Source organism: Argentina silus (assembly GCF_951799395.1).
Source record: "Argentina silus genome assembly, chromosome: 4".
In the NCBI taxonomy this organism is placed as follows: Eukaryota; Metazoa; Chordata; class Actinopteri; order Argentiniformes; family Argentinidae; genus Argentina; species Argentina silus.
Genome location: NC_139658.1, coordinates 15,443,624 through 15,467,862, shown reverse-complemented (window position 1 = coordinate 15,467,862; position 24,239 = coordinate 15,443,624). Strand labels below are relative to the sequence as shown.

General features: G+C 44.2%; 1 protein-coding gene across 1 annotated transcript; it reads right to left on the bottom strand.

Annotated features, from left to right (window-relative positions):
- Positions 1-372: 372 nt before the first annotated feature.
- On the bottom strand, positions 373-22,184 carry kiaa1328 (KIAA1328 ortholog). Its single transcript, XM_083667906.1, has 11 exons — positions 22,140-22,184; positions 21,383-21,418; positions 21,003-21,277; positions 20,500-20,600; positions 19,940-20,055; positions 14,786-14,910; positions 10,675-11,348; positions 10,332-10,433; positions 9,117-9,241; positions 8,802-8,919; positions 373-818 (listed from the first exon to the last, which is right to left on the bottom strand). Exons 2-11 carry the CDS (start codon positions 21,396-21,398, stop codon positions 590-592), a joined length of 1,881 nt encoding a protein of 626 aa, XP_083524032.1. The 5' UTR covers positions 21,399-21,418; positions 22,140-22,184; the 3' UTR covers positions 373-589.
- Between the last annotated feature and the right edge of the window lie 2,055 nt (positions 22,185-24,239).

Sequence of the window (24,239 nt, the reverse complement as noted above, 5' to 3'; positions counted from 1 at the left end):
CAGGTGGTCTGGAAGATCACAATCAGTTTTATAAACAATTACTTGGGTGTCATTCGCTGGGCAGATGTAGATTCAAATGTAAGTGATTGTTGCTGTAAATAACTTTGACTTCGATCTTTGGAGATAGTATTTGCATAATAGAAGTTGGATTGAAGTGTCTTCAAGGTGTGTGATGCAGTTTTGGAATATCACCACATGTGGCAAAATGTGCTAACACGCATGAATAAACATACAGGATTGCTGCTAGTCCTTGTCCATAAATGACATCATAGTAAGATACAGTAATAGATGAAGCAATCATGATATAGCAGTGCACTCACCCTTTAAAACAAACAAAGAGCCCAGGCCACTACTCACATATATTTAAATAAATAACCGTTTATTTACATTTCATTAAAAAAAATGCCATTAAAACAATTAGTACAATCAATAAAAACATGATAGTTTTGGTTTATAACTTCAACTACATGACAAACAGAAGATACTGCCATGAATTAAGAGCCATAAGGTGAATATCAAGTAAAAGGTTTCAAATGATTGGACTTTGTGTTGGGGAGGGGAGGGATCCCCCCAGTCTTAGCACCCCTCTTCAGCAGATGAAGAATATCTCCTCCAGTATTTGACTCTCCTCTAGGTCTTTCTGGGGGGTGCAGTGGTAGGGACCAGGGGGGGAGAGCAGAACATGGCGGGCGGGTCTGGGAGCGCTGCGAGGGGGCTGGCGCTGGGTAGGGTTGCCCCTATAGACGGAAGGTCGACTTCTCTCAGGCACAGATATGGGACTGAAGACCTCCAACAGCTCGATCAGAGAGGAGTCCAACCTAGAACACAACCATTGAATGTATCGATCACTCAATATAATTGTTTCTGTCATATTCATCTCACGGTGAAAGTGGTCTTTACAGGCTAGTAGTGACTGCAGCTACAATTATAATTTGCCATAACTGCAAACAAACCAGAATTACGATTGTCCACTAAAACTATTGCTTTTTAAATCCTCTCTCAGAAAGCGATGTCTGAATTGCAAGATAAACGTGTCAATTGACAGCACATGCAACACCAACAAATATGATACAGTATTTAAACTGTCATTAACATAGGCTACACCTGCCCATATGTTCACGAAAAGAACCCAACCAAGACGGTGAAAACATCTGAATTGAAATGTTTTTTTTTTTAAATTTATTTCAACTTATTCTTCAGGAAAAACTCAGTTACAAACACAGTTATCTGCACTGAAAGGAAGGCAGAGAAGAGGAAGTTAGTCGAGGGACTGACAAGACAACTCACAAGGCCAGAGCATGCATGTAGCGCATCACTAATAGTGCAAATGAGCTGTGGACCTTTTACCAGCATAACAAAACCAAGCCCGAGGGGCGGCCCAACAGAGGGCCTGAGCTGTTACAGGTGCATCAGGAAAGAGAGAGAGAAAGAAAGAACCCGGCCTCTTTCTCTATCAGAATAGAAATGAGGGAAGAAAAGTGTGCTGAGAAATAAATAAACCAAAGCGGGAGATTAGGCTAATAGAGATTCAATCCTTCAGTCTGGCTGGCTTGATAAATTATTCAGTGTGTACACAGTCGGACGAACGCATTCCAGATACAAAACATGAATTCTTTAAAGCACGCTCTGCTGATGTTGCTAACATAATTCTCCGCTCGTTTTAAGCAGCGATCGATTCACATCCGCGAGGCTCTGGGGTGGGGCCGGCCCTCTGCCTGTGCTTGATTGCGTGCGTGCAGGTGGTCGGATCAGACATGCTCCTGCTCCCAATCACAGAACGTTTGTATTGACAGACCAAATATAGGCATTGATGATCGCAATTATGACGACATTTCAAACTGATAGATGCAGATGCAGAACCTTAACGGTCATTTTAGGTTTTTGTTTTGTTTAGTTTTTTAGATCTATGTATATTACTGGCCTACATGGATCAATGTATACATACGTGCATTGGAACAACAAAAGAGATGGGCCTACTGTAGGGGACAAAACCCATTGAAAAGAGAGACTGAAGCTAAAGTAACTAAATCCGTCTTCTTCATTTGGTCTCCTTTTGCCTGTCAATAGTCCTTAGTGGGGAGAGGACTGAGACTTAGCTTGTGTGGGCGAGCCTGCAAGAGAGAGAGAGTGCAGCTTTCTGAAGAGAGAGGGAGGTGCAGGGGTGGGACTTTGGCCGGGCTCCCTCTCTTGAAATGTGAGGATTTGCATTTTTATTTGTTGATTTATTTAACGGACAGGCCTCTCAAACAGCCATCTATCAACGGACGACATTGCTGTAATGAATAATGCATCACTTACTGGCGGTCACAATCTATAACAAGGTGAGGGGGGGTGGGGTGGGCTGGGGGGGTATCAAAAGGTGGGGAGGGGGTAGAGAGGGATAGAAAAGGGCTAGGTAGAATGCTAATTCAAGGTTCAAGAAGAGGGCCATATCATATATATCAAGGCTTTCATCACTTAACGCAGAGTTAATCTGATATTAATATCACTCAAGGGGGCCCTTGGCACATCTGCTCCGCTGCCCCTCACAGTGACAACTACACACGGCGACAGACAGACACACACACACACGCACCCTGGTCGGCTGGAAGTGTATTTGTTAGGGAGGAGTGAGACCAGTCCTAGACAAAACAGTCCACAGGACAAAGCAGTCTATACTGCATGTGACTTAAGACAGTCCCCGCGTTTCTGTGATTTTTGGGGTTTGGGTTTTCAAGCCACTGTCACACCAGAATATTGAACATGACTTGGGTTGCTTTAAGGTCCTGCACAGCTACTTTGAATTCTATATCAAATCATTAGGTAAACATGAGGTTTGCGTAGGTTTAGTCACATCTTTGATTGACACTTTAAGGTGAAGGGCAGCTGGCCATCAGGTGATTTTGCTCGTCCCAACCACCGCCCCAGCTTCCACCTGCAGGTTCACTCTGTGTTTTTACCTACCTACTGTGGGTTTGAAAAGTTTATGGGCTCCCCACCTTATAATATTGTATTTAATATTTGTTTAACTTCAGGCAGGGAGCTATATCAGAGCGGAGCCATCCAATTGTGCCAAACCTAATGTACTACCATTTTCATTAAACTCATTAAAACTAACTAAGTGTCCTGACTAAAATTAGGTGACCTACTACAATTGTGCGCAATGACAATGGTCAAAAAGGTCAAAAAGGCCAAAAAAGATGCTTTTATGCTAAACACAATTTCTCCAGCCAGCAGACTGACAGGGCTGTCTGGGATTGTTCCTCACATCTTTGATTGACAGTTTTTCTGGTTCAACACAGTGTTATTCAGCTAGCTCTGTAGCTAACGTTTACCACATCATTAGCCGCCTACGACACGTCTCTCTATTGATGTGTGCAGCATGTTAGGAAGTTAAATGCGAGAGAGAGAGGTAGAGAGGAGGGGATGGACAGAGAGAGAGGTAGAGAGGAGGGGATGGACAGAGAGAGAGAGTAGAGGGAGAGAGGAGGGGATGGACAGAGAGAGAGTAGAGGGAAAGAGGAGGGGACGGACAGAGAGAGAGTAGAGGTTGGTGATTTATTTTGGAATTAGCTTTTCATCTCGCTGTTGTATTCTTACGAAGAAACACCTTCTACATGAAACTACTACGCACACTCAACATGTTGCTACACTACAGATTAGGGGACACAAAATGTTTCTAGTACAACGATAGATTTATTTATTTAAAAACAACAAGAAAAAAACATTCCCCTTGAGTCTTAACTTTGCTCTCACATAACAGCAGAAAGTCCACCAGTCCACCCCTCCTCTTGGCAACTTCCTCTGGTTATTTCCCCCCCTTTTATTTGCAGTCCAAACAGTAATATCAAAATCCTATAATGGCACACGTGTACATGCCATCGCATGTCAATTTCCCATCCAATCAATAGCAGGCGGGCGAGGGTGAGGTGGGAGAGAGGGAGGGGCCAGGGGAAGCCTCTCATTACTAACTAACACGGTAGGTAGAGGATTACGGTTTCATTTTCAAGTTTAACCCCACTCTCCTTTTGCGATGTGCATCTTTCAACACTTGCGTTGTTGGGGTTTGTTGCTGAGTGAGAAGAGTATGCTTATTCGAGTCATGTATTGAAGGAGCTACAGTCATATATTGCAAGCAACATTTGTGCAGTGCCAAGTTAGTCTTTAATTCCTTCACTTAAATATTACATGCTTTAAGTGGGTAAAAAGAGCAGCTTACACTTAGAGCAACTGACATCAAAATGCCATGAAGGGTTTAAAGAACATTCTCAAACGCTCGTCCTCCAAAGGAAATGGGCATGTCTTTGTTTCAATACCAGAGGAGTAGGAACAGCGGTGGGCGGCAGCAGACAGACATTTGCGCCACGAGAACCCGGGGTTCGGCGCTGCTGCTCACCCCTCCACCTTGCCACACGCACGAAAGCTGGCAGGGTGCCAGGAAAGCACCTTCACCCACCTCCCTGGCTCTCCAAAAAAAAATCTCTTAAAATGACACGCTTCATCGACTCCCTCCACACACACACACACAAAATCAAGATTGGGTGTCTGAATAATGCAGGGAGCCGGCTCCCTGGCGGCAGGACTACAATAAAATATTTATCATACATACATAAGCTAGCATTCTCCGGTGCTTGTTAGCCTAAGCAGCGCTGCGTCATTGGGGGCTGGCTGGGTCTGGATTAAAGGGCAGGTGAGAGTCGCCCCGGAGGCTGAGGCCTGCCAGACTGATTAGACTCCTGTTGTTGGACGGGGATGAGAGAAGAGGGTTTTTATCCCCATTTTCTCATTAAAAGAGGGAGTTCTGACAAGGTTCTTGGTTACTTGTGGTGAGTGGGGTTGAGGCCAAAACGTTGGCTACTGCTTTCTATGGTGTTCATTTGCATTAATGAATCTGACAAGACTTGGAACATACTGGATAAAACCACCAACAAAAAAAAAAGAGGATCTTCACTTGTTAATGTCATATTCATGACCTCCAGCACTCTAACTATTGTCTGCCTACCAGGGGAGGCTGGTGGAGGCAGAAATCAGAGGATGGGCTCAATGTAATGCATGGAATGGAATGAGTAACAGTATCAAACACGTGTTTAAAACCATTCCTCATTCTATTCATTACAATGAGCCCGTCCTCCGATTTCTGCATCCACCAGCCTCCCCTGCTACCTACATACAAATATACAAAAAGATCAATCTACGCTGTAAGGTGTGTGTAGATAGGCTACATCATGCAACCTTACCATCAAAAAAATCTGTCAGGGGGCGCTCAGTGGCGTAGCACACTAAGGCGCATACTATATCATCGCAAGGTCCCTGGTTCGATTCCGGCCATCGACATATCCTGCATGTCATCCCTCCTCTCTCTCACCCATCCTTCCTGTCAATCTCTACTATCTCTTTCCCAATAAAGCAGAAATGCCCTAAAAATATATATATATATATATTTTTTTTTTTTTTTTTTTTAAATCAGTCACAGAACATTTTTACCAATCAAATGGGAACTGCGTTGGCTGAATGTACGGCAACAAGCATGCAAGCTCAGAGCGTAGAGTCTCAAATAGAACCAAACAGGCACTCCTGGACGCTAGCAGGCACAGGCTAACGATGTGGATCAAACGATTGAATAGAATGAGACTGTTAAAGAATTCTGCGACGCTCACATGTCATTGGCACAATCACCTGGCTAGTGCAGTTCCTGTGTCATTCGTTGTCATATGTTTACCAATCAATGCTTGATGTAAACTGTTGCACCCAAAAAATCCCCAGGTGAGAGATTTTGGCAACCAAAACTCCAAACTACTGTTAACATTGGAAAAAGTTCTATTCTATATACGGCAACAGAACTCGCTACGTGTGTCTTGCTCACAAAACCAAAAATAAAGTTCTTGTCACACCATCTAATCAAATTGTTGTTTGTTCATGTAAATGAACGCTTTCAGTCAATGAATGCTGTGAAGTTGTTTCAATATCATTAAATCTAGCAGGGATATTTGTCTTTGCCAGTTGCCACTTACAATTTGCTGGCCTGTGATTGTGTTTAGCAAATCCATGCTTCAAGAGAAGGCATAAGTGCCAAGTAGTGTGGACCAGAGATGACTCTGGTGAGGACCATACAGGGTCAATCATCGTGACAGCACCAGTGAAGTCCGTTTTTTAACACTTTTGCTGCAATATTTTTGTCTGTCAAAATGTCCAATGGCATTTGGATTTTTTTCATCAATGCTTCTAAAAACCGATGACGGAAATGGCAGAAAATCTAAAGGGTTAGTTCAATATTTTTAAATTTATAGTGAGATGTTTCCTTACCTTGAAAGTATGTAAGGAAGAAACTGTAATCCATCCACAACCACCTGAAATGAACTCTCTGACTTGGTTGGAAGTTACTTTGAGGTGATTTGGCCACAAATGTTCAACTTTTCTTTTCCTTTCTCAATCACTCAATCACTTTTTTTGTTAGCGGTGGTAAAACTTAGTAGTGGCTATTTAAACAACTACAAACCATGGATTACAGTTTCTCCTGGCCCATAAATTACTTTCAAAGTAACCTTGTTCGGTAAGCCTGGAAAAATGTTTTGCAGAAAGTACCTAGAAAGAGGTGGAAACCCGTTTGAAATGGGTGACGCCTCGTGACACGTGGAACCAATCAAAATAAAATAAAAATAAATAAAAAATAACTGGAATCAGTTTTTCATCTATTTTTCTTCAATGTTGCATAAGCAACAACTCTCTGCAAAATAGTCCTACCCGGTCGGAAAAGATGATGCCTACAACAGCAAGCAACTATTCTATGGGCATGTGTGTGTGTGTGGGGGGGTTCTTGGAATGTAACATACAAAGAAACTGCGAGCACATTCTCCCACACTCTGTCCAGTTCAATCCAAGCCAGAACGGCTAATCAAAAATTCTCCAGACCTCCAAAAGAGGTGTGAGAACAACTTAATTTTTTAGGTATGCTACGCAAGACTAATTTCAAAGTAAAGGAAGCATCTGACTAAAAGTTAAAACATATTGAACTAACCCTTTAACAGAATGCCTCCTTTAATAGCCATCTGTTTCAGCTCACAGTTTCAACGATTGGCAGGCTAACTTGGAATACATTGGTGTTATTGAGGGAATAACTAAGAAGTTCTCAGGACATTCTGAACTGAGACAGAGCGAGGAAATCTATTTTTGGCCTTCATGTTGGCTAAGCTATTGATGTTCATATTGTCAATAAAAAAGGGGAAATACATTTGAAGAACCTCATGCTATCTAACAGACAATTGAAAGACGAGACAAATGAAATTAGCTGGCAGTAAAAAAAACAAAAAAAACACACATGGTAGGCAGCAATACCCTTCCCTTCACAGATGACATGTACCAGAACAAAAACATTGTTATGCCATACGGACCAAGCAAGACATACACACTGAGACACACGCATACACACGCGGACACGCACGCTCACAAACGAGAGAAGAGGAACACGCTGTCACATTAATTACCTTTCCACATAAAGGTGGAAAAAGCAGTAATGAATTTCCTTCCCTTTCTCAGAGTGTCTCACGCTTGCGGTCAGTGATTCATTTCCCTCTCACACCCATCTCTCTCTCTCTATCTCCCTCCATCCATCCATCTCTCTCCCTCTCACACCCATCTCTCTCTATCTCCCTCCCTCCCTCCCTCCATATCACAACCATCTCTCTCTCTCTCCCTCCCTACCACCATGCCCCCCCGCCCACCACCATGTCCTGTCCCTCCCCCCCCACTTTCTCTCTCATTACCCCAGCACAGAGACAGTGCAGGCTGCTCCATGCCTGGCCTGGCCCCTACACAAGTCTGTTCAGTTCCACCTGCTGCAGGGTCCCCGCCATGCACACTAATGGAACGCCGCTTGGCTCCTGTCAGGTCTTGCCACTAGCCTGGGAAGAAAGCTTCATTTAGCCTCTCAAACGCTATAGCCTCTAAACTGCTGCATCGCTCCGTCAGCCCCCCCGCCCCCCATCCCAGCCCACCTTGTTTCAGTTTCTTCCTTGTCTTTTGTCCTCCATCAAACCACTAACATGTGGAGTTTCTTAACCCATTCCTGGTCTGTTTATCAAAATTATCTTTAATAGAGCTCCTTTGCATGCCATCAGAATGTAGTTCGTTGAAGTTACGTTTCAAGCCAAGCCCCCCCCCGCTTCCTCCTCTTCAAGATTTTTTCTGCTAATATAAGTGTTGTGTGACATAGGTTTACAGTTTCTTGTTTTCACTTAGTAACATCATTGAGAAACGGTTAACGGAACCAAATGCAAATTCATCCAAAAACGTACAAGAAACAGTACGCCTACGTGTAACAAAAAAAAAAAAAAAAAAAGGTTAAGGATTACATTTGAACAAAACCATTGTGCACTCTACAGATTTAGGTCCGTTCTTCCGGACACAGATAAAGTCCTGGACTAAATTACACTTTCAATCGAAAATCTCCATTGTTTTTTAGTCAAAGACCAGGCGTTTTCTGTGGCCTTCGGATTTTCCATATTCAATTATCAGGGGTTCATTCGTTTGCTACAACATATGTTCTTGTGGTTCTTTTCGAACTGCATTACATTGCATCTCCAGCAAAAATACACTATGAGATTAATTGAAAATGAGAAGGCTGTATTTATGCTTTCATATTGTGCTTATTGACGTTTTCTAAATGCTTAGAATTATGTCAATGATTCCCACATATTTTATAGCGTTCTACTCGAGAGTATAATACATCTGAGGTGTTGATAATGAAAAGAGAAACATCGGACCTAGGCTCAGATTTGACAGCATGGTGAAACAGGTGATATTCACGGAGGTCCGTTGTGACTTACATGGTGTGGGGAGTGGTGGGCAGCACAGGGGGCATCATTGGCACTGGTGTGGTTTTAAGGCTACTCTGGGACCCCACAGGAGAGGTGGCCATATCCCTCCTGGACCTCTGTGTGGTTTCTGAGTGGATTTAAATGTATTTTTTAGACAAATGAAGGAAATACAAACTAAAGTCTTTGTGTATGAATGTGCATATAGTGCAATGCATGCTTACTAAATCACTCACAGTGCACTGTGAAACTCACTCATTCGTTCTCTCAAGCATGCATGCATCTCTCAAGCGCGCACGCGCACACACACACACACACACACCTTACCATGAGCATGTATGCCGTTCTGCAGGGAGATGTGTGTCGTGCTGTCTTTCTGTGGCAGCTCTTCACACACAGGCTGTTCTGCAGCTTCACCGAGGTCCTCTGCATCGTCACAATCTCTCAGTTCGCTGCAGACACACACAGACAGACACAACGTAGAACCCAATTCAAATTAAGCGGAGCCTGCATCACTGACAGGGCAGGCGCCGGCAGCCATGGTATATCCCTGGTTGGACTTCAACGGTGGAAGAGATGAGGAGGAGGGAACCTACACTAATATATGCCATTTAGCTGACGCTTTTATCCAAAGAGACTTACATTGCAGTGAGTGCATACATTTCAGTATATATGGTCCCAGCAGGAATCAAACCCACAACCTAAGCGATGTTAGCACCATGCTCTACCGACTGAGCCACAGAGGACCTACACTCCATCATCTCACTTTTAAGTTCACTCAAAAGGTACATTCTGTTCATTTGTTGGAAAAGTTTACCGACATGTTTTATTGTAAGCTCCATATGGTTTTGTACATATGAATTAATTAAGAATGAGTCAAAACAATAATATGATTCAATACAAATGGCAGCCAGAGGCTAATAAATTGCATGAACTTTTTGTTCATAAAATGTTGCCGCTGTTAAATGGTAAAACACCTAAGTGTAATAAGGATGGTTCCACACAAACATGTTCCTCTGATGTCTGAACAAACGTTTTGAAATGAAGTGATGGTGGTCTGATGGTCTTAGGAAACTCAGGCCAAATGCCAGAGCACTAATGGATGAGTCCACGGTGACCTTGCCCTAAAAAGATGAAATTCCAGGCCTGATCGCTAATGAAAGGAGTTATCACCTTCACATCATTTTCTGTCGATTGTGCCCCTAAACATATGTTGAGTTCTGATGACATGGATAGAAAGCTGAGAATTGTGTAACTTCCAATTAGTATTACTGAACACTGATCTGGAGAAATTCACAATTCAGCTAGTGAGTTTGTCAGCTTGACTTTAGCTAAGCTGCTACTACGTAAACCCTAACCTGTTAAAACAAAGTGAAAAGGACAGAAAACATGCTAATGCTTGCTAATTAGGGGCAGCAACATGGAAATGATAAAACACATCACAAACACAGTAAGGCCCTGCACCATCAAGGTTTCATCTTCTGCTGTATCAGTGTGTGTGTGTGTGTGTGTGTGTGTGTGTGTGTAGTTCTATGAGTTCACCTGGGTAGTGCATGGCCATTGGGTACAGGTTCATGTCTAGGGAGTGCAGGTCCTTTTCTTGAGATGGAGTGGCCAAGCTCAGCAGCGGTTGCTTGCTGAAACCTGCGAGAGAGAGAGAGAGAGAGAGAGAGACGGAGAGAGTCAGTCACTGCAGGACTGAAAGAGCTGTCGCTGGGCCCCACACCATCAGTACAGAACATATCCTACATCATAACATTATTACTGTATTCCCTGTAACGGGCTGTGATTCATCCATCTCGCTTAATAGCCCCTAGGAGGATAAATAAAGTTGAGTCAAATGGAATGGCGTTGTGGGAATGGGTCCGCGGCTGTGCTCTGTTACCTGCTATAGTCCAGTCTCGACTGGCGTAGCTGCTGGTTCTGTCGGATCAGCCTCTCCTCCTGCTGAGCCAGCCGGGCCTGCAGCCTCTCCCTCTCCACCTCCAGCTGCATCTTCTGCAGCAGCAGCCGGTGTCTCTTCTCCTCCCAGTCCTCCCTGCCCAGCAGGGGGGTCGTCAGGGCTCCTTCCACCCCCGGTCCCGTCCGATGCTCTTCGGGAGACGACCCAAGTCGCGGCGGGGGGTCTTGGGTTGACGCATGAGGGTGTTCTCCATAGCCGTTGGCGAGGTGAGTGTAGGCGTGAGCGGCCGGCCGTGGTTCCGTGCTGGACCCGTTGGCCGTGTGGTGTTCTCGTCTGTGGTGGTGGTGGAGGTGGGGCGCAGGGCGTGGCTCGCTCCTCGGCCCGCCTCCTCCCTGGCAAGGACCTCCTCTGCGCTTGATTAGCCCTTGGGTGGGGGTGAGCTCACTCTCGCTGGAGGAGTGGGGAGGGGGCGTGGCTGAGAGGAGGTCGTCCGAGAGGGAGGAGGCGCCGGTGAAGGACGGAGCTCCCCCTCCTCCTTCACTTGGCTCTCTGGCTGCGGCTGTAGGCATGCCCAGGTAGGAGCCGTTCCAGAGGGAGGCTGAGCCGTTCACTCCCCTGGCGGCAGCTCTGCTAGAGGCTTCCTCACTACTGGGCGCCTGTGGAGAGACCCACAGGGTCAACAAACCATACTGTAGAACAGGTGTATTCAAGACGGATGGTAAGACAGTGTTAAGAATTAATTTTTAACGCCATGATTGTGCCTGGGTCTCCTAGAAACATTTCTCTGGCTCATGAGTCACTCCCCAAATGGCCTCCATACATTGGAAACAATGTTTCGTTTTGTCTAAACATACACCTACCCCATGGTAAATTCATTGTCCATCACCCAAAGCAACAGATGGTCTGCACCATTGACAAAGTCGATAAAACTGTGTGTTCTGCTCTGAAATAGTTAGTTAAGCCTTCTGGCTGCCTCCGAGAAAGGTTTGACTCCGGAATAGATTCTGTTTAATAAAAGCCTCAATATTTGACTGCCCAGCGTCTCTTCTCCTTTTTCTGGACCCCAACAACAGCATAAAACAGGGTCAGCCATCAATTCAATAAGAAATGAATATTAACCGCCTGTACGAAGGTGGGGGAGACGGGATCAAATATGGCCTGAAAGATATTATTTGGTGGCATTTGGTCAACAAAGTAGCCAACCACATACAATTTACTAGTCAGCTATTTGACTGGAGGCAGATCCTTACATTTTTTATTTAAAATATATAAGTAATGGGACAGTGAAGAATGTTTTCTTCTTTTGGATTTGAAATCAAATCAAACAATTACTATACAAGGTTGAAGAAGAGATTCTCAGCTTTTATTTGATGGTGTGTGTGTGTACATATTGGTTTCATCATTCAGAAACACTTTTTAGACATAGTCCCACCAGACATAAGCCACCAAAGGTGATGGGACAGATTTATCAAATGTTCATGTTCAGTATTTGGTCGACAATCCTTTGCATGAAGTCCGCGACCCATTGACCCCACCAGAAGCTGGCTCTCTTCTGGTGATGCTCTGCCAGGCCCGTACTGCAGCCATCTTCATTTGTTGTTTGTTTTGAGGACGTTTTGCCTTAAATCTCTCTTCAGCAAATTAAATGCATGCTCAATTAGATTTTAATCTGGAGATTGATTTAGCCAGTCAACAATGTTCCACTATTTGGCATTTGCTTGTACTTGGGCTGACAAGATGCTTCTGGGTGTGCACATACCACATTCCTACAATTGATGAGAATTGACTGCATGGCCAAATAAAACAGTCTTCTTCTTCTTCTGTACACTTCAGAATTCATCCTGCTGCTGCAGTCAGCAGTTACATCATCAATGAAGACAAGTCAGCCAGTTCCAGTGGAAGCCTTACATGCCCAAGTCAGAACACCCCACCATATTTCCCAGATGAGGTGGTATGCTGTGGATATTGGGCAGTTGCTTTTTTTGCCCTCACTCTGGTACATTTGTTTAATCTGTCCACAAGACTTTTTTCCAAAACTATGTAGGCTCTGTTCAGTACTTTTTAGCAAACCATAACCTAGCCATCCTGTTTTTGTGGCTAACTAGTTCTGCTGGTGTAGTCTCTGACACATACACGCCTACCTCCTGGAGAGTGTTCCTGATCTGTGGGACAGTTGTTTCGGGGGTTTTCTTAATCATGTTTTTTTTTTAATCATCCACTGTAAAAGTCTGTGGAAGTCTTCCTTGGCCTACTAGGCTGTTTGAGATTTTTGATGTAGGAGTTATCAAATTCTTTCATTTTAATGATGTTCCAAACTGTAGATTTTGGTTGGTTTAAGGTTTTGGCTATGTTTCTGATTGATCTTTCTGACATTTCAGCATCACAATGGCTTCCCTGACTTTCATTTACGTCTCTTTGGTCCTCATGTTGACAGACACCAACAGCAGACTCCAAAGGCAAACGCAAAGCCTAAAATCAATACTAGACATTGAGAGCTGTCTTATGCCTTCATTATGTGATGGAAAACACCTGACGAACCAGAAACACCTGTCAAGCCCCATCACTTTTGGGTAGCCTGAAATAGGGCGTCTCTAACCTGGTAGTAATTGTTTGATTTCAAATCAAGAAATTAGGTGTAGAGCTGAAAAAATAAAAAATGCTTCACTGTCTTACTTACACATACTTACACTGGGCACTGTCTACACACACAGTGCCTATAGAAAGTCATCATACCCTCTGAAATATTTACCTTTTGTCACATTACACCCTGGAAATTAAAATAAATCAAATCTAACTTTTTTGAGCTGTATGTACACATTATAACCCTCATCATCAAAGTGAAAATAAACATTTTAAAAATTCTGGACAATTATTAAAAATTAATTAGTGAAATACCTGGTTTGGTTAAGTGATCAGCCCCTTAGAGTATACCATTATAAACTTGCTCAGGTGCAACCAATCAACTTCCAGATCAAACACCAGGCTAATTGCCCCCAAACTGACATCAATTGTAGTGGTTTTGATTACTTCAGAATAAAACCAGCTGTTTCTTGAGGATTCCACTACTAGAAGTGCATGGTTCTGCAAAGAATTCACCATGGTTGGAAAAGTACTTTCAAAAGGCCTCCGGGATAAAGTTGTAGGAAGGCACAAGTTAGGTGAAGGCTACAAAAAGATTTCGAAGGCTTTAGCTATCCCTCTGAGTAAAATTTACTATCCAACTCATACATAAAATAAAAACACATGGGGAGCATTTAGATAGAAATTCTTAAAAAGTGCAATGTGGATGGAGACAAGGTCACTGAAGCAGAGGAATAAACATCTGAGGGAGAGCGAGGAAGAGCCCACCTTCAGGTCGACAAGGAGGGAGGGAGGCTGACTAATTCAGTGGAGGTGCCGTGGGCATGTAAACACACATTACTCAGAGCCACTCTGGGCCACTGAGGGTGACGAAGCCATTCATCCGCAGAGCGGGGTAGGCTGGGGAGGGGGTCTGGAGTCTGAATGGTTACCTTGAGATTAACCTGTTGGGCTATGTGGTCATACAGTAGCTTCTTTTATGGTGCCGTTAGATTTGTTTTGCTTTGTAGGCCTTCAGAAATGAGGCCTTTTGTGCAACTCAATGTGCTGGTAGTATGTTGGGAAATGTGTGTGAGTGCGTGTCTCAGTATTGTGATTGATGGAGAACATGGGAGTTTTTTGGAGATTGGCTCACTGAGGAGGAAGACACACAAACACACTCACACACATTTGCACTCAAACTTGTGACCCTAGGGTTGGGGTCGGTTGAATTTCAATTCAGTCAATTCTAAAAGTAAAACTAATAATTGCAAATAGGGAATTCATTTTCAATGATTTGGCAATAAACTTTACTTTATACCTAAACTGAAGTAGCTTTTTGGAATTGTAAATTCTAATTACTTCCTGAACTGAAATCAAATTGACCCCCAAACTGTCTGTCTGTCTCTCTAGTGTGGAGGGATCATGTGGAGTTGGAGACGGATAGTGTGTATTTGAGAACAATTGTGTTCGCATGTGGCTGTCACACACACACACACACACACACACACACACACACACACACACACCCTACCTTGCTGTGGGAGCGCGTGTGGCTGAGCAGGGCGATGGACTGGTTGAGTTTCTCCTGCTGCTGAGACAGATACTGTTGATAGAGGCCCAGCAGCTCCTGACACTCCCGGTACTGCTGCTGTAAGCCTGGGGCAGCGTGTTAAGGGGCTAAACACACTCACGGAAACTTAAAGTAGGCCTCACAACACAAAACACACACACCCCATCATCAGGACTGAACACCGGACCTGGGGGGACCGGGCTTTCTTCACTGTAGTCCCCACTCTGTGGAACACTTTCCCAAACTACAAATTCAGCACGCTCTCCACCTTCAAGCGATCCCTTAAACTTGCTTTTAATCTTTAATTATTTCTATTGTTGTTTTTACTGACTGTGCTTTTGTTTTACTTTTTATTAATCTATCTATTCTTGTTCTCTCCATGACATGTAGTGTCTTTGAATACCGCGAAAAGCACTGTACAAAATAAATACATTATTATTATTATCATTATTATAGCTAACTCCTATTACTGTCATTGTCTCAAGTTTAGTCGTTTTCTATAGCACACACATATCTGGGGTGACCAGGCAACTTGAATATGGCGGGAAAAAGTCTGTCATTCCCTTTACTCTGATCCTTCATTATCACTGGTGGCTGAACAGACCGGACTAGTCGCCACCATATTGCTCCACCTAGAAAGTCTAACAGTTCAGTGGAAGCCATTTCAGATGAATGGGACACAACCCTCCTTCTCAACACATTTGCTGGCCCGAATACAGGGTCAAGTTCAGTAGAAGGGCTGAAACAGAATGCCTGACACATATGTAAATCAGATGAGCTGTATACTAAGATGCTGTCATGTTGCTCGTCCTGCCCAATTAGAGATGCTTAGAGAAGGACACTGGCTCTCTGGTTGAACTTTCTTTGCAAAGGTTGGTTCGTTAGAAATGGACATATGTACATTAAATGGGAAAAGCCAATTATGTGAAGGGCGTTGTTGTATTCAAATGCCAACACCAATTAAATTCCTGCTTCGCAAAGCTTCAATCTCTTCTGCCCCCATTGGACCGGCAAAGGAAAGAGGAGAAAGAAAGTTGGAAAAACAACAGAGAAAGAGAGGGGATGATAAAAGTTGTTTTTGAGGGGGTAGAGCTTTCCAGACTTGTCCATCTGGGTCGGGCCGAGCTGAGCTGGGCAAAGCCATGGCAGGCTGGGCGGCAGGCGGGGTGCCAGACAGAGAGCTGGCATCGGCTCTGCCACAGCCCGGACAGAACTCATCTGGAGCGAAACCGCTGCCGCGCCTGAGGGTCTCGCTAATGACGGTGGCGGTGCCACACACACAGACAGTGGAGTACGCGTCCACACATTCCTATATAATTCCTGGTTAGTTAGAAAGCAAAACACACACAAACACACAAAAACAAAACATGAGGAGAATGATGCTGACTCCACACAAACTCACTAAGATGTACACAAAACCACACTTGACAAGGAACACACACTATCCTCACCTGTACCCACCCACACACCCACAAACACTTCAAGGTGGGCACACACCCACTCCCACCTAGTGCCCATAAACTTGCCTGATCCAGGCCACATCCTTTTACGAGTTGGCCATAGCCCGGGCTGATGAGTTTCTCAAGACATCACCTTTAAAAACTCCCAGATTTAAGAGAAAATGAAAGTTCAAAGCAGGGCCATATTGAAGTTACAGTCACTGGAGTGATCCATAAGAAAACACTTCCAGTCAAGCTGTAGAAACAAGCTGTGTGCCCGTCCAACAAATGCAAGGCTCCTTTCATAAAAACGGTGAAAAATACTGGTTAAAGGAGAAGTTTACTCGAAATCCATTTTGATGTGTATTTCTGGTCAATCCATGATGCATACCGTCTCAAACTACCATCATTGCATGTGCAGCCACATCATAGCTATCAAAACAAGAGGTCTGTGTTTACTTCCTACCAAAAGTCTCATACCACATTAAAATACGTCAGACGGGTAAGGGTTTTTGCACTTTGACCCTGCTTGACTATGCCTGTGCTTCCCAGAGAGCAGCACATGCTAGCTCTAGCGCTGTTCAACAGAAGGACCTCGTGTGGGAAAGAGAAGGGAATCTTGGGAGTTGTAGGAATTGACTCAAATGGGCAATTTGGAACATCAGGACTGATCAGGGCATTCAAAGCTAGATTCGTATTCACAGTTTTCATATTCACACTATTGACAAATAAAAACAACAAATCCACTGGATTAGAGGGTAAAATTCCACTTTAACACTTGATGTGAACCCTCCTACACTGAGACGGTGGGAGTAGTTACACAAGGAGAACAGTTATGACTAACTTAATTTCTAACTTGATAAGGACCATCATTCTAGCCATCATATGAATTTGTAAAATGATAGATCATTGTAATAATACATCAAAGTCACCATATCGCAGAAGAATCAAGCCCCATAACTGTCTGTAGCAAGCACAGCTCTCCAATCGACTGAGCCATGAGTCTTTGCTGGCGATACGATTCCAACACTTGGCTACACAGTGCAGGTGCATCAACCCATATCCGTTAATATGTTAACGCAGCCCTTAAAGGGACGCACGCTCATTGCTTGATCATCTGAGGCGACTTGACCGCAGCTGACTGGCTATCTTCACCCCACAACAGAAAATACACTTTAGCTTTGGTCGGAAGGCTCACTCCTTCGTGCCTGTCTTAACATCAGTGGGGCAAAGCGCTAGCGATGGTTCTCTTCTCTCTCCCCCCCCCTCCCCACCCCGAGTCCAGAAATACACAAAATCAAGAGTTTGCATTCAAAGCTTCAGGCAGAGCCTGTCAGAATGATTCACTCCCCTGTCAGGCCGGGCTCGAAATGAAATAATGAAATCTACCTCAAGGTGGAACAAATTTGAGCAAGAGGGGGAATATTTTAAAGCCTGCTTTTGCACACTGTGCCAACCAGATTGGGCCTGTGAGTGAGTGAGTAAGTGTGTGTGTGTGTGTGTGTGTCTGACTGTCTGTGGTGATGGAAAATTGATGGAAGAGGACAGTTTGCATAACTGCCTAAATCATACTTCAGGGGTTCTGGAAAGGACAAATAAATCTGTGTACGATCAGCCAAACAAATAGTTGCATCCAACTTGCAAACAAACAACTCGATAAAGTTTTATGTTTTCTCTTGAAGGTACTAAAACTTTAATCCCTCAAGTCGAGTCAGAAAAGTTGACCAAGTATTATCAGAGACGCAGACATAATTCCAAAGCCGTCAACTTGAGCTCCTCCTATCTCATGTAACATAAGAGTTCTAAACTGCCACCAAGTCTTTGACATGACAGACCACCTTCTAAATAAAGAGTGAATCAACACTACTCTTTTCAATTCCATTTAATGTTGGACACAAACTCGTGGACATGGAGTATTTTAACAGTGTGCCCTTTTCAATGTGATCGTATAACAGGAACTGTAAAGTTAGACCAGATTACACAATGGTGCATCTTTACATTCCCCAACAGGACCTATCAGCCTCTTCCTATTGCCTCAGGAGAACAGTCATTCCTCATTTCAACCAGGGCAACAGCATTTCATAGGGCACTGACTGTGACTGTGTTCTTGATTCCAATGCCGTGTGTGGAGAACCAAGTTAGTGACAGCAGCTAGCTACCTCTCAGAGAGGACATGCCTAGGAATACCAACGACAGTCTTGCCTAGATCCTACACTTCACTCGGTGTTCTAGTAAGCAAACCAAACATTGTCCCGACTCGCAAAAAGTTCGGCAAAGATTTTCTTTCTCACCTTAGTGGTTTGGAAAGATGTACATTCCCTTGACAGCCCTCGATTTCGGTAGATAAGATAAGCCTGCCTTTAATGGAATTAGACTCCTAGTCTGTGTGCCTTTGGTGTCTTCTTAACCTTTAAAAGAACCCCTTCCAAGCCCTTGCTGTGTCGGAAGAGTCTTTTACGACTGTGTGCTTTACTGACTGGGCGAGCCCCTCGGGTGTTTTAATCAAAGGGGTTTTCCTCTCAAATTTCTTTTTAATGGAGTTTCGAAGTTTCGTGTAAATGCCAGGTCTCCAAGCCAAAGTGCCTTTAATTGAGTTGTGCTTTCCTAATTTCCCCGGCTGCGGTGCCAATCCTGCAATTTACCAGACGGCGATTACTCTTCATATTTCCCCGTGTTTTCCCCTGAATTGACGGCTCGCCACGTTCCCTCAGCCTGAGCGGAATGACTGAAAGGGCAACGGGGAGCGGGGGATATTATGGGATGTGGGATACAACTGAATTTAAGGTCAGACGGCAAACTGACTGTGAATGAACTGGTGAAGCACCCGATAGCGGACCACAGTGAAGACGAAGGCTTGAGGAGATGCACTCTAGTGCACTCGGACCTCCACTTCAAACCATCCAGACAAGCAAGCGCCACACGTCTAAAAATGGCGAGTGGCAGGTAGCCTCGAGGTTAGAGAGACCAGCCAGCAATCGGTAGGTCGCTGGTTTGATCCCCACCCCAGGAGGCAGCCAGATGTGAGCTGGTGACTGGAGGGTTGATGGCATCATATCTAATGTGCCTTCCACTGCTGTTAACCCCTAATTGCTTCAGGGGCGCCGACTGACCCTGTGCTTTGATCTCCCTGTGCGCGTGTGTGTTGTGTGGGGAGGTGCAATAAAAATAACACATTCCTAACAATCAGATTGTATGGCAAATAAAGCATTTGATGGGTAGGGCGTAGAGGAACAAGGTAGTTTCTGTGATACATACACCTATGGAGATCGATAGTGACACACAGCACAGAAGGAGATAAAATGGAGATAGAAGCAACAATCCTAGAGAAGGGATAAGTATCTACATACGGCCTAAGACCACTGAGATGGGTAAGTGAGATGTCATTCCAAATCAATGCTGCCCCCTGCTGTGTAAACTGAGGAAGAGCTTTGAAAATCCTTCAGCCAATGTAATATGCATCGTTTCTCCCTGCCTTGAAGAAATTATCCGGCAACATTTACCATCTGCCCCGATCACGACTTGGAAATTCACAATTCTACTTCTTGAACCAATGTTGAGACGACCAGTGAGGTCGTAACTTGCACCGTATATGAACAATAAAATCATTGGTCGCAAATCATTTGGTAGAAAACGCAACCAAAGTGGAATAGATGCATGTTTGTTGAAATAAGGATACTTCCTCTTTCTTGTACAATGAGCTGGTTCTGCTGCTCCATCTGCTGAATCTTGCGCTCAAAAGTCTCCTGTTCCTCTCTCAGCCTCTGGACCGACTCCTCCTTCTCTTCACTCACTCTAGGGAAACAAGAGGTTTGCCACAGGAATCAAATCTAATCAAATCGTATTTGTCAAGTACGCAATATACTAGATACAGGGCAAGCAACTCCTCAACAATGCAACAATCAACAATGCAATAGTAATAGGAATAGAAAAGACAATAACATAAGAATCATAGCCCTGGAAGCCTATTTAAACAAAAAACAATCACCATCACGCCATCAAATGAATCAATTAACGAATGAATACATTCATATAATAGTATTGTATTGGGTCGCTTGCCAAAAATGTGTAGCCCCAATGACTTCTCTATCAGATAGAAAGGTAGATATATTTACTGTGGTTACCTAGTTAGGAGAGTTAAACCTAGGCCTGAATGCACTCTCTCTCTCTCTCTCTCTCTCTCTCTCTTTCCCCCCTTTCTCTCCCTCTACATCCCTTGATGTTGGAGGAGCTGTTTACCTGGCCAGCTCCTGGATGAGGTTGGCGATGCGACGCTTATCCTCGGGACAGAGGTCCTTCAGAGAGGCCCTGCTCTTCGCTTGAGTCGTCTCAGAGAGCACCTGTGCAAAAAGAGGATTATTATACTTCTTATCAAGCAGAAAGCCTTAGACAATAACTGGATACCAGTCTCAGAAATAATTGCTTCAGTGTCAATTGCAGAGATCAGTATCCAAGCGAACCTCAAATACTTTCAAGTATCTGACTCTGACATATGCCTCAGTCTACTTTCAGTGGAATCTATTTTGTATTCACATCCATGAAGCCGACTAAATCAAACTGTAATGGTAATTTACACAATATACAAGATACAGTGTAATGAAATGCTTTAGGGTAAGCATCTCCTCAACAACATCAATATCAATTTTCAGTGCAATGTCATAACAACAAAAAAGAAGAAACAATAATAATCGCAAAGACTAATAGACTAAGATGCAGCCAATGAGGCTGTTTGACAGACCTACCCGTGGGGAAGTTAGAAGGTTGTGAGAGGCTAACAGGGTTGGGGATAGGGCCTTGACTGCAGGTGCAGGGTTTGACTGGAGCAGCCCTGTGCTGTGTGTAGGGTCCACACAGGACCGAGATAACGGCTGCCCTCTCGCCTTACTACCCTTGCTGACACGGGCATGGCCACGGTTTTCACTGCCACACTTTGCCATTATCTTGACTTTCTTCTCACTGCTGGTGGTGCCCAAGCCAAACCTGAAAGCTGTCAGTTGGTTTGCCTCTCTGCTCACTCCTGAGAGAGAGGGAGGGAGGGAGGGAAGGTTTGGAGGTTTTTAGCTAAATCGTCATGAATTGGCCTACACAAATGGCAATAAAAGTATAACCTAATTGACCTCACCTGGAATGAACACCATAGGTTGATCTTCATCCGACGCTGTGTGAACTGATCAAGAAAAACAACGCTGGTCCTTTCTGGATTACTGTTATTGTCTTATGTTATTGTTTTTAGTATCTTTTTAATGCATTTGCATTGCTGTTTGTTGTTGATCCCATGTAATGAGAAATTAACTTTGAAACTTACTGTTTCAATCATTACTCATATCTGCATGATGTAGCCTAATCGTACCTGTACTTGCGGTTGGATTGGACGAGTGCAAACTAAAACGACTACTAGAATTGGTAGCAGATAAGAAGTTCAGTTGTCACTGACTGACAGTACAAACATTCCTGCTGTAAACTAACCAGTTAGCTGTCTCGTTAACTAACTAGCTAACTCACTGAATGAAGCAGGAGGCTGCAGACTTCTCACATTACTTCTGTTAGCTAGCCAGTAGTAGACAGTTAGCTACCTAGCTAGCAAGAAAATACAATGCCGTTTGGTATCTGATCCAGGTTATTAACATCATGATTAAGTAGCGTTATTATTAGATTAACAACCTAGCTCATGGGATAGACAGCCAAGCCTATTAGTTGTAACAACAGCAGGACAACTGACATACTTGGATGTTCACCACACACGTCACCAGACTTTTGCTAACCATCGAACTAAAACGAGTGTCTTTCTCGTTTGACAACATGCAACAAGAATATCAATCGTTGCAAATCACTTTTGTAATAAGGAGGCTGTCGTTGATTCGATTTACGTGAAAGGATACTGTCGTTAACCCAAAAAATTGCTGAATTGTTTTTTCCAGTTGTTCTTGTCGCCATATTGAAACAACCGCCACTCCCAGGGAACCAAGCGTTGCGAACGAAGTAGTCCCGCCTTTGCTATATGCTCCGATTTGTTATTCCGAGTCAGCATCCATCTCCTATTGGCTGAATTGAATGCCCATCTTCTGACGTAAAGAATGTGAGTCATGTGAGAAACCGTAGAACTACATTTCCCATAGTATGCGTGTTGTGTGCCAAAGAAGTTCCTCTTCGTATCTCATGACAAATATTTTAGAATACATGTGAGTTTATAGATACATGTGAGTTTATCTTGCACGTATACTGTGCTATACATTCTTTTATTATTTTTTTTTAAGTTCAGGTAATATAATGTAGGGTGTTAGGAGGTGGAGAGGTCTGAGGAGAAGGAGCACAGGTGATTCAAGATTCAAGATTCTTTATTTGTCACGTGCATACAAGTATACAGTGAAATGCAAAAGTGACAGTGCCACAGAGTAGTTTAACAATACGTTTTAAAATAGAATAAAATAAAATAAAATAGAAGTACTAAAAAATATAAACAGTATGAACAGTATAAACAGTATAAACAATATAAACAGTATAAGCAGTATAAACAGTGGTGAAGATTTTCCGCTTGAGCAGTCTCGTGACGACACTCTACACTCAGCCGTTGGCCAAGTGATGAGAATTGAGGCCACCTGGTGCACTCTGACGCCGCACTCACATGGCCACACTTTTCATTGATTAGGGACAGACTGCACCGAGTGAGTCGTGACAGTCAGACAGGGGAGGTAACCACCCAATTGCTGGTGCCCAAAAGCTGTCGGGAAATGGTTTTCTAGGCAGCTCATTACAACCCGATGGCCAGTCACATGGGGTACAAAAAAACACTAAACCGGATAATGGCTCGATTCTATTGGCCAGACATTCAGGGAGATTGCCCCGAATGCCAACTAGTTAACCCCTCGCCATCCCCAAAGCACCTTTGCGCCCGTTACCACTGATAGAGGTCCCATTTGAGCGCATTGGTATGGACCTCATCAGGCCATTTAACCGGAGCGCACAGGGATACCGTTTTGTGCTGGTCCTGATGGATTAGGCAACACGATATCCTGAAGCAGTGCCCCCGCATACAATCTCGGCGAAGAGCGTTGCGCAGGCACTTTTTCAGGTCATCTCCCGGGTTGGGAGAAAGAAATACTAACTGACCAGGGCACATTGTTCATGTCACACAAACGGTGCAAATTATACGGGTTATTGGGCGTTCAATCCATCCATACTAGCATATACCATCCGCAGATGGGCTCGAAGAGCGTATGAATAAGACCTTGAAGTCCATGATCTATAAGTTTGAGAGGAAGCTTGTATTTCTCCCATCATCCAGCTCCAAGGGTCGTTTATGGTAACACGGCAAGTGGGCAAGGTTGATTATGAGGTTGCGCGTTCTGACAGGGGCGGGACCCCTAAATTTACCACCTCAACCTCCTCAAAGCTTGGAGAGAGGCGGACCCTGTCCACGGTATCAGAGAGAAATGAGTTAGGGCCTGAGGTATCAAATTCCCCCAAGCCTGCCTCCCTCCCGTTCGATACTCAGCTCTCCCCGGCCCAGCAAGCGGAGGTGACCTCGTTGCAACAGTGGTTTGCTGACGTGTTCACCCCCCCGCCAGGGCACATGAACCTCACACAGCATCACATTGAGATTCGCCCAGGCGTGGCCCTACCGGTTACCTGAGCACAAGCGAAAGGTGGTTCAGGAGGAATTAGGGGCCATGCTAGAGATGGGGGTAATAGAAGAGTCCAATAGTGCCTGGTGTAGCCCCATTGTTCTTGTCACCAAGAAGGACGGGTCTATATGGTTCTGTGTGGAGTACCCACGGATGCGTCCGTGGTTAGATGCCTACCCAATGCCCCAGTTCAACAAGCTCCATGCTCGCTTTTTCACAACCCTGGATTTGACCAAGGGCTACTGGCAGATTCCCTTGTCGCCAGAGTCCCAGGAGAAAACAACCTTCTCCACTCCGTACGGGTTATACCAATTCATCACACTTCCTTTCGGGCTATTCGGTGCCCCGGCCACATTC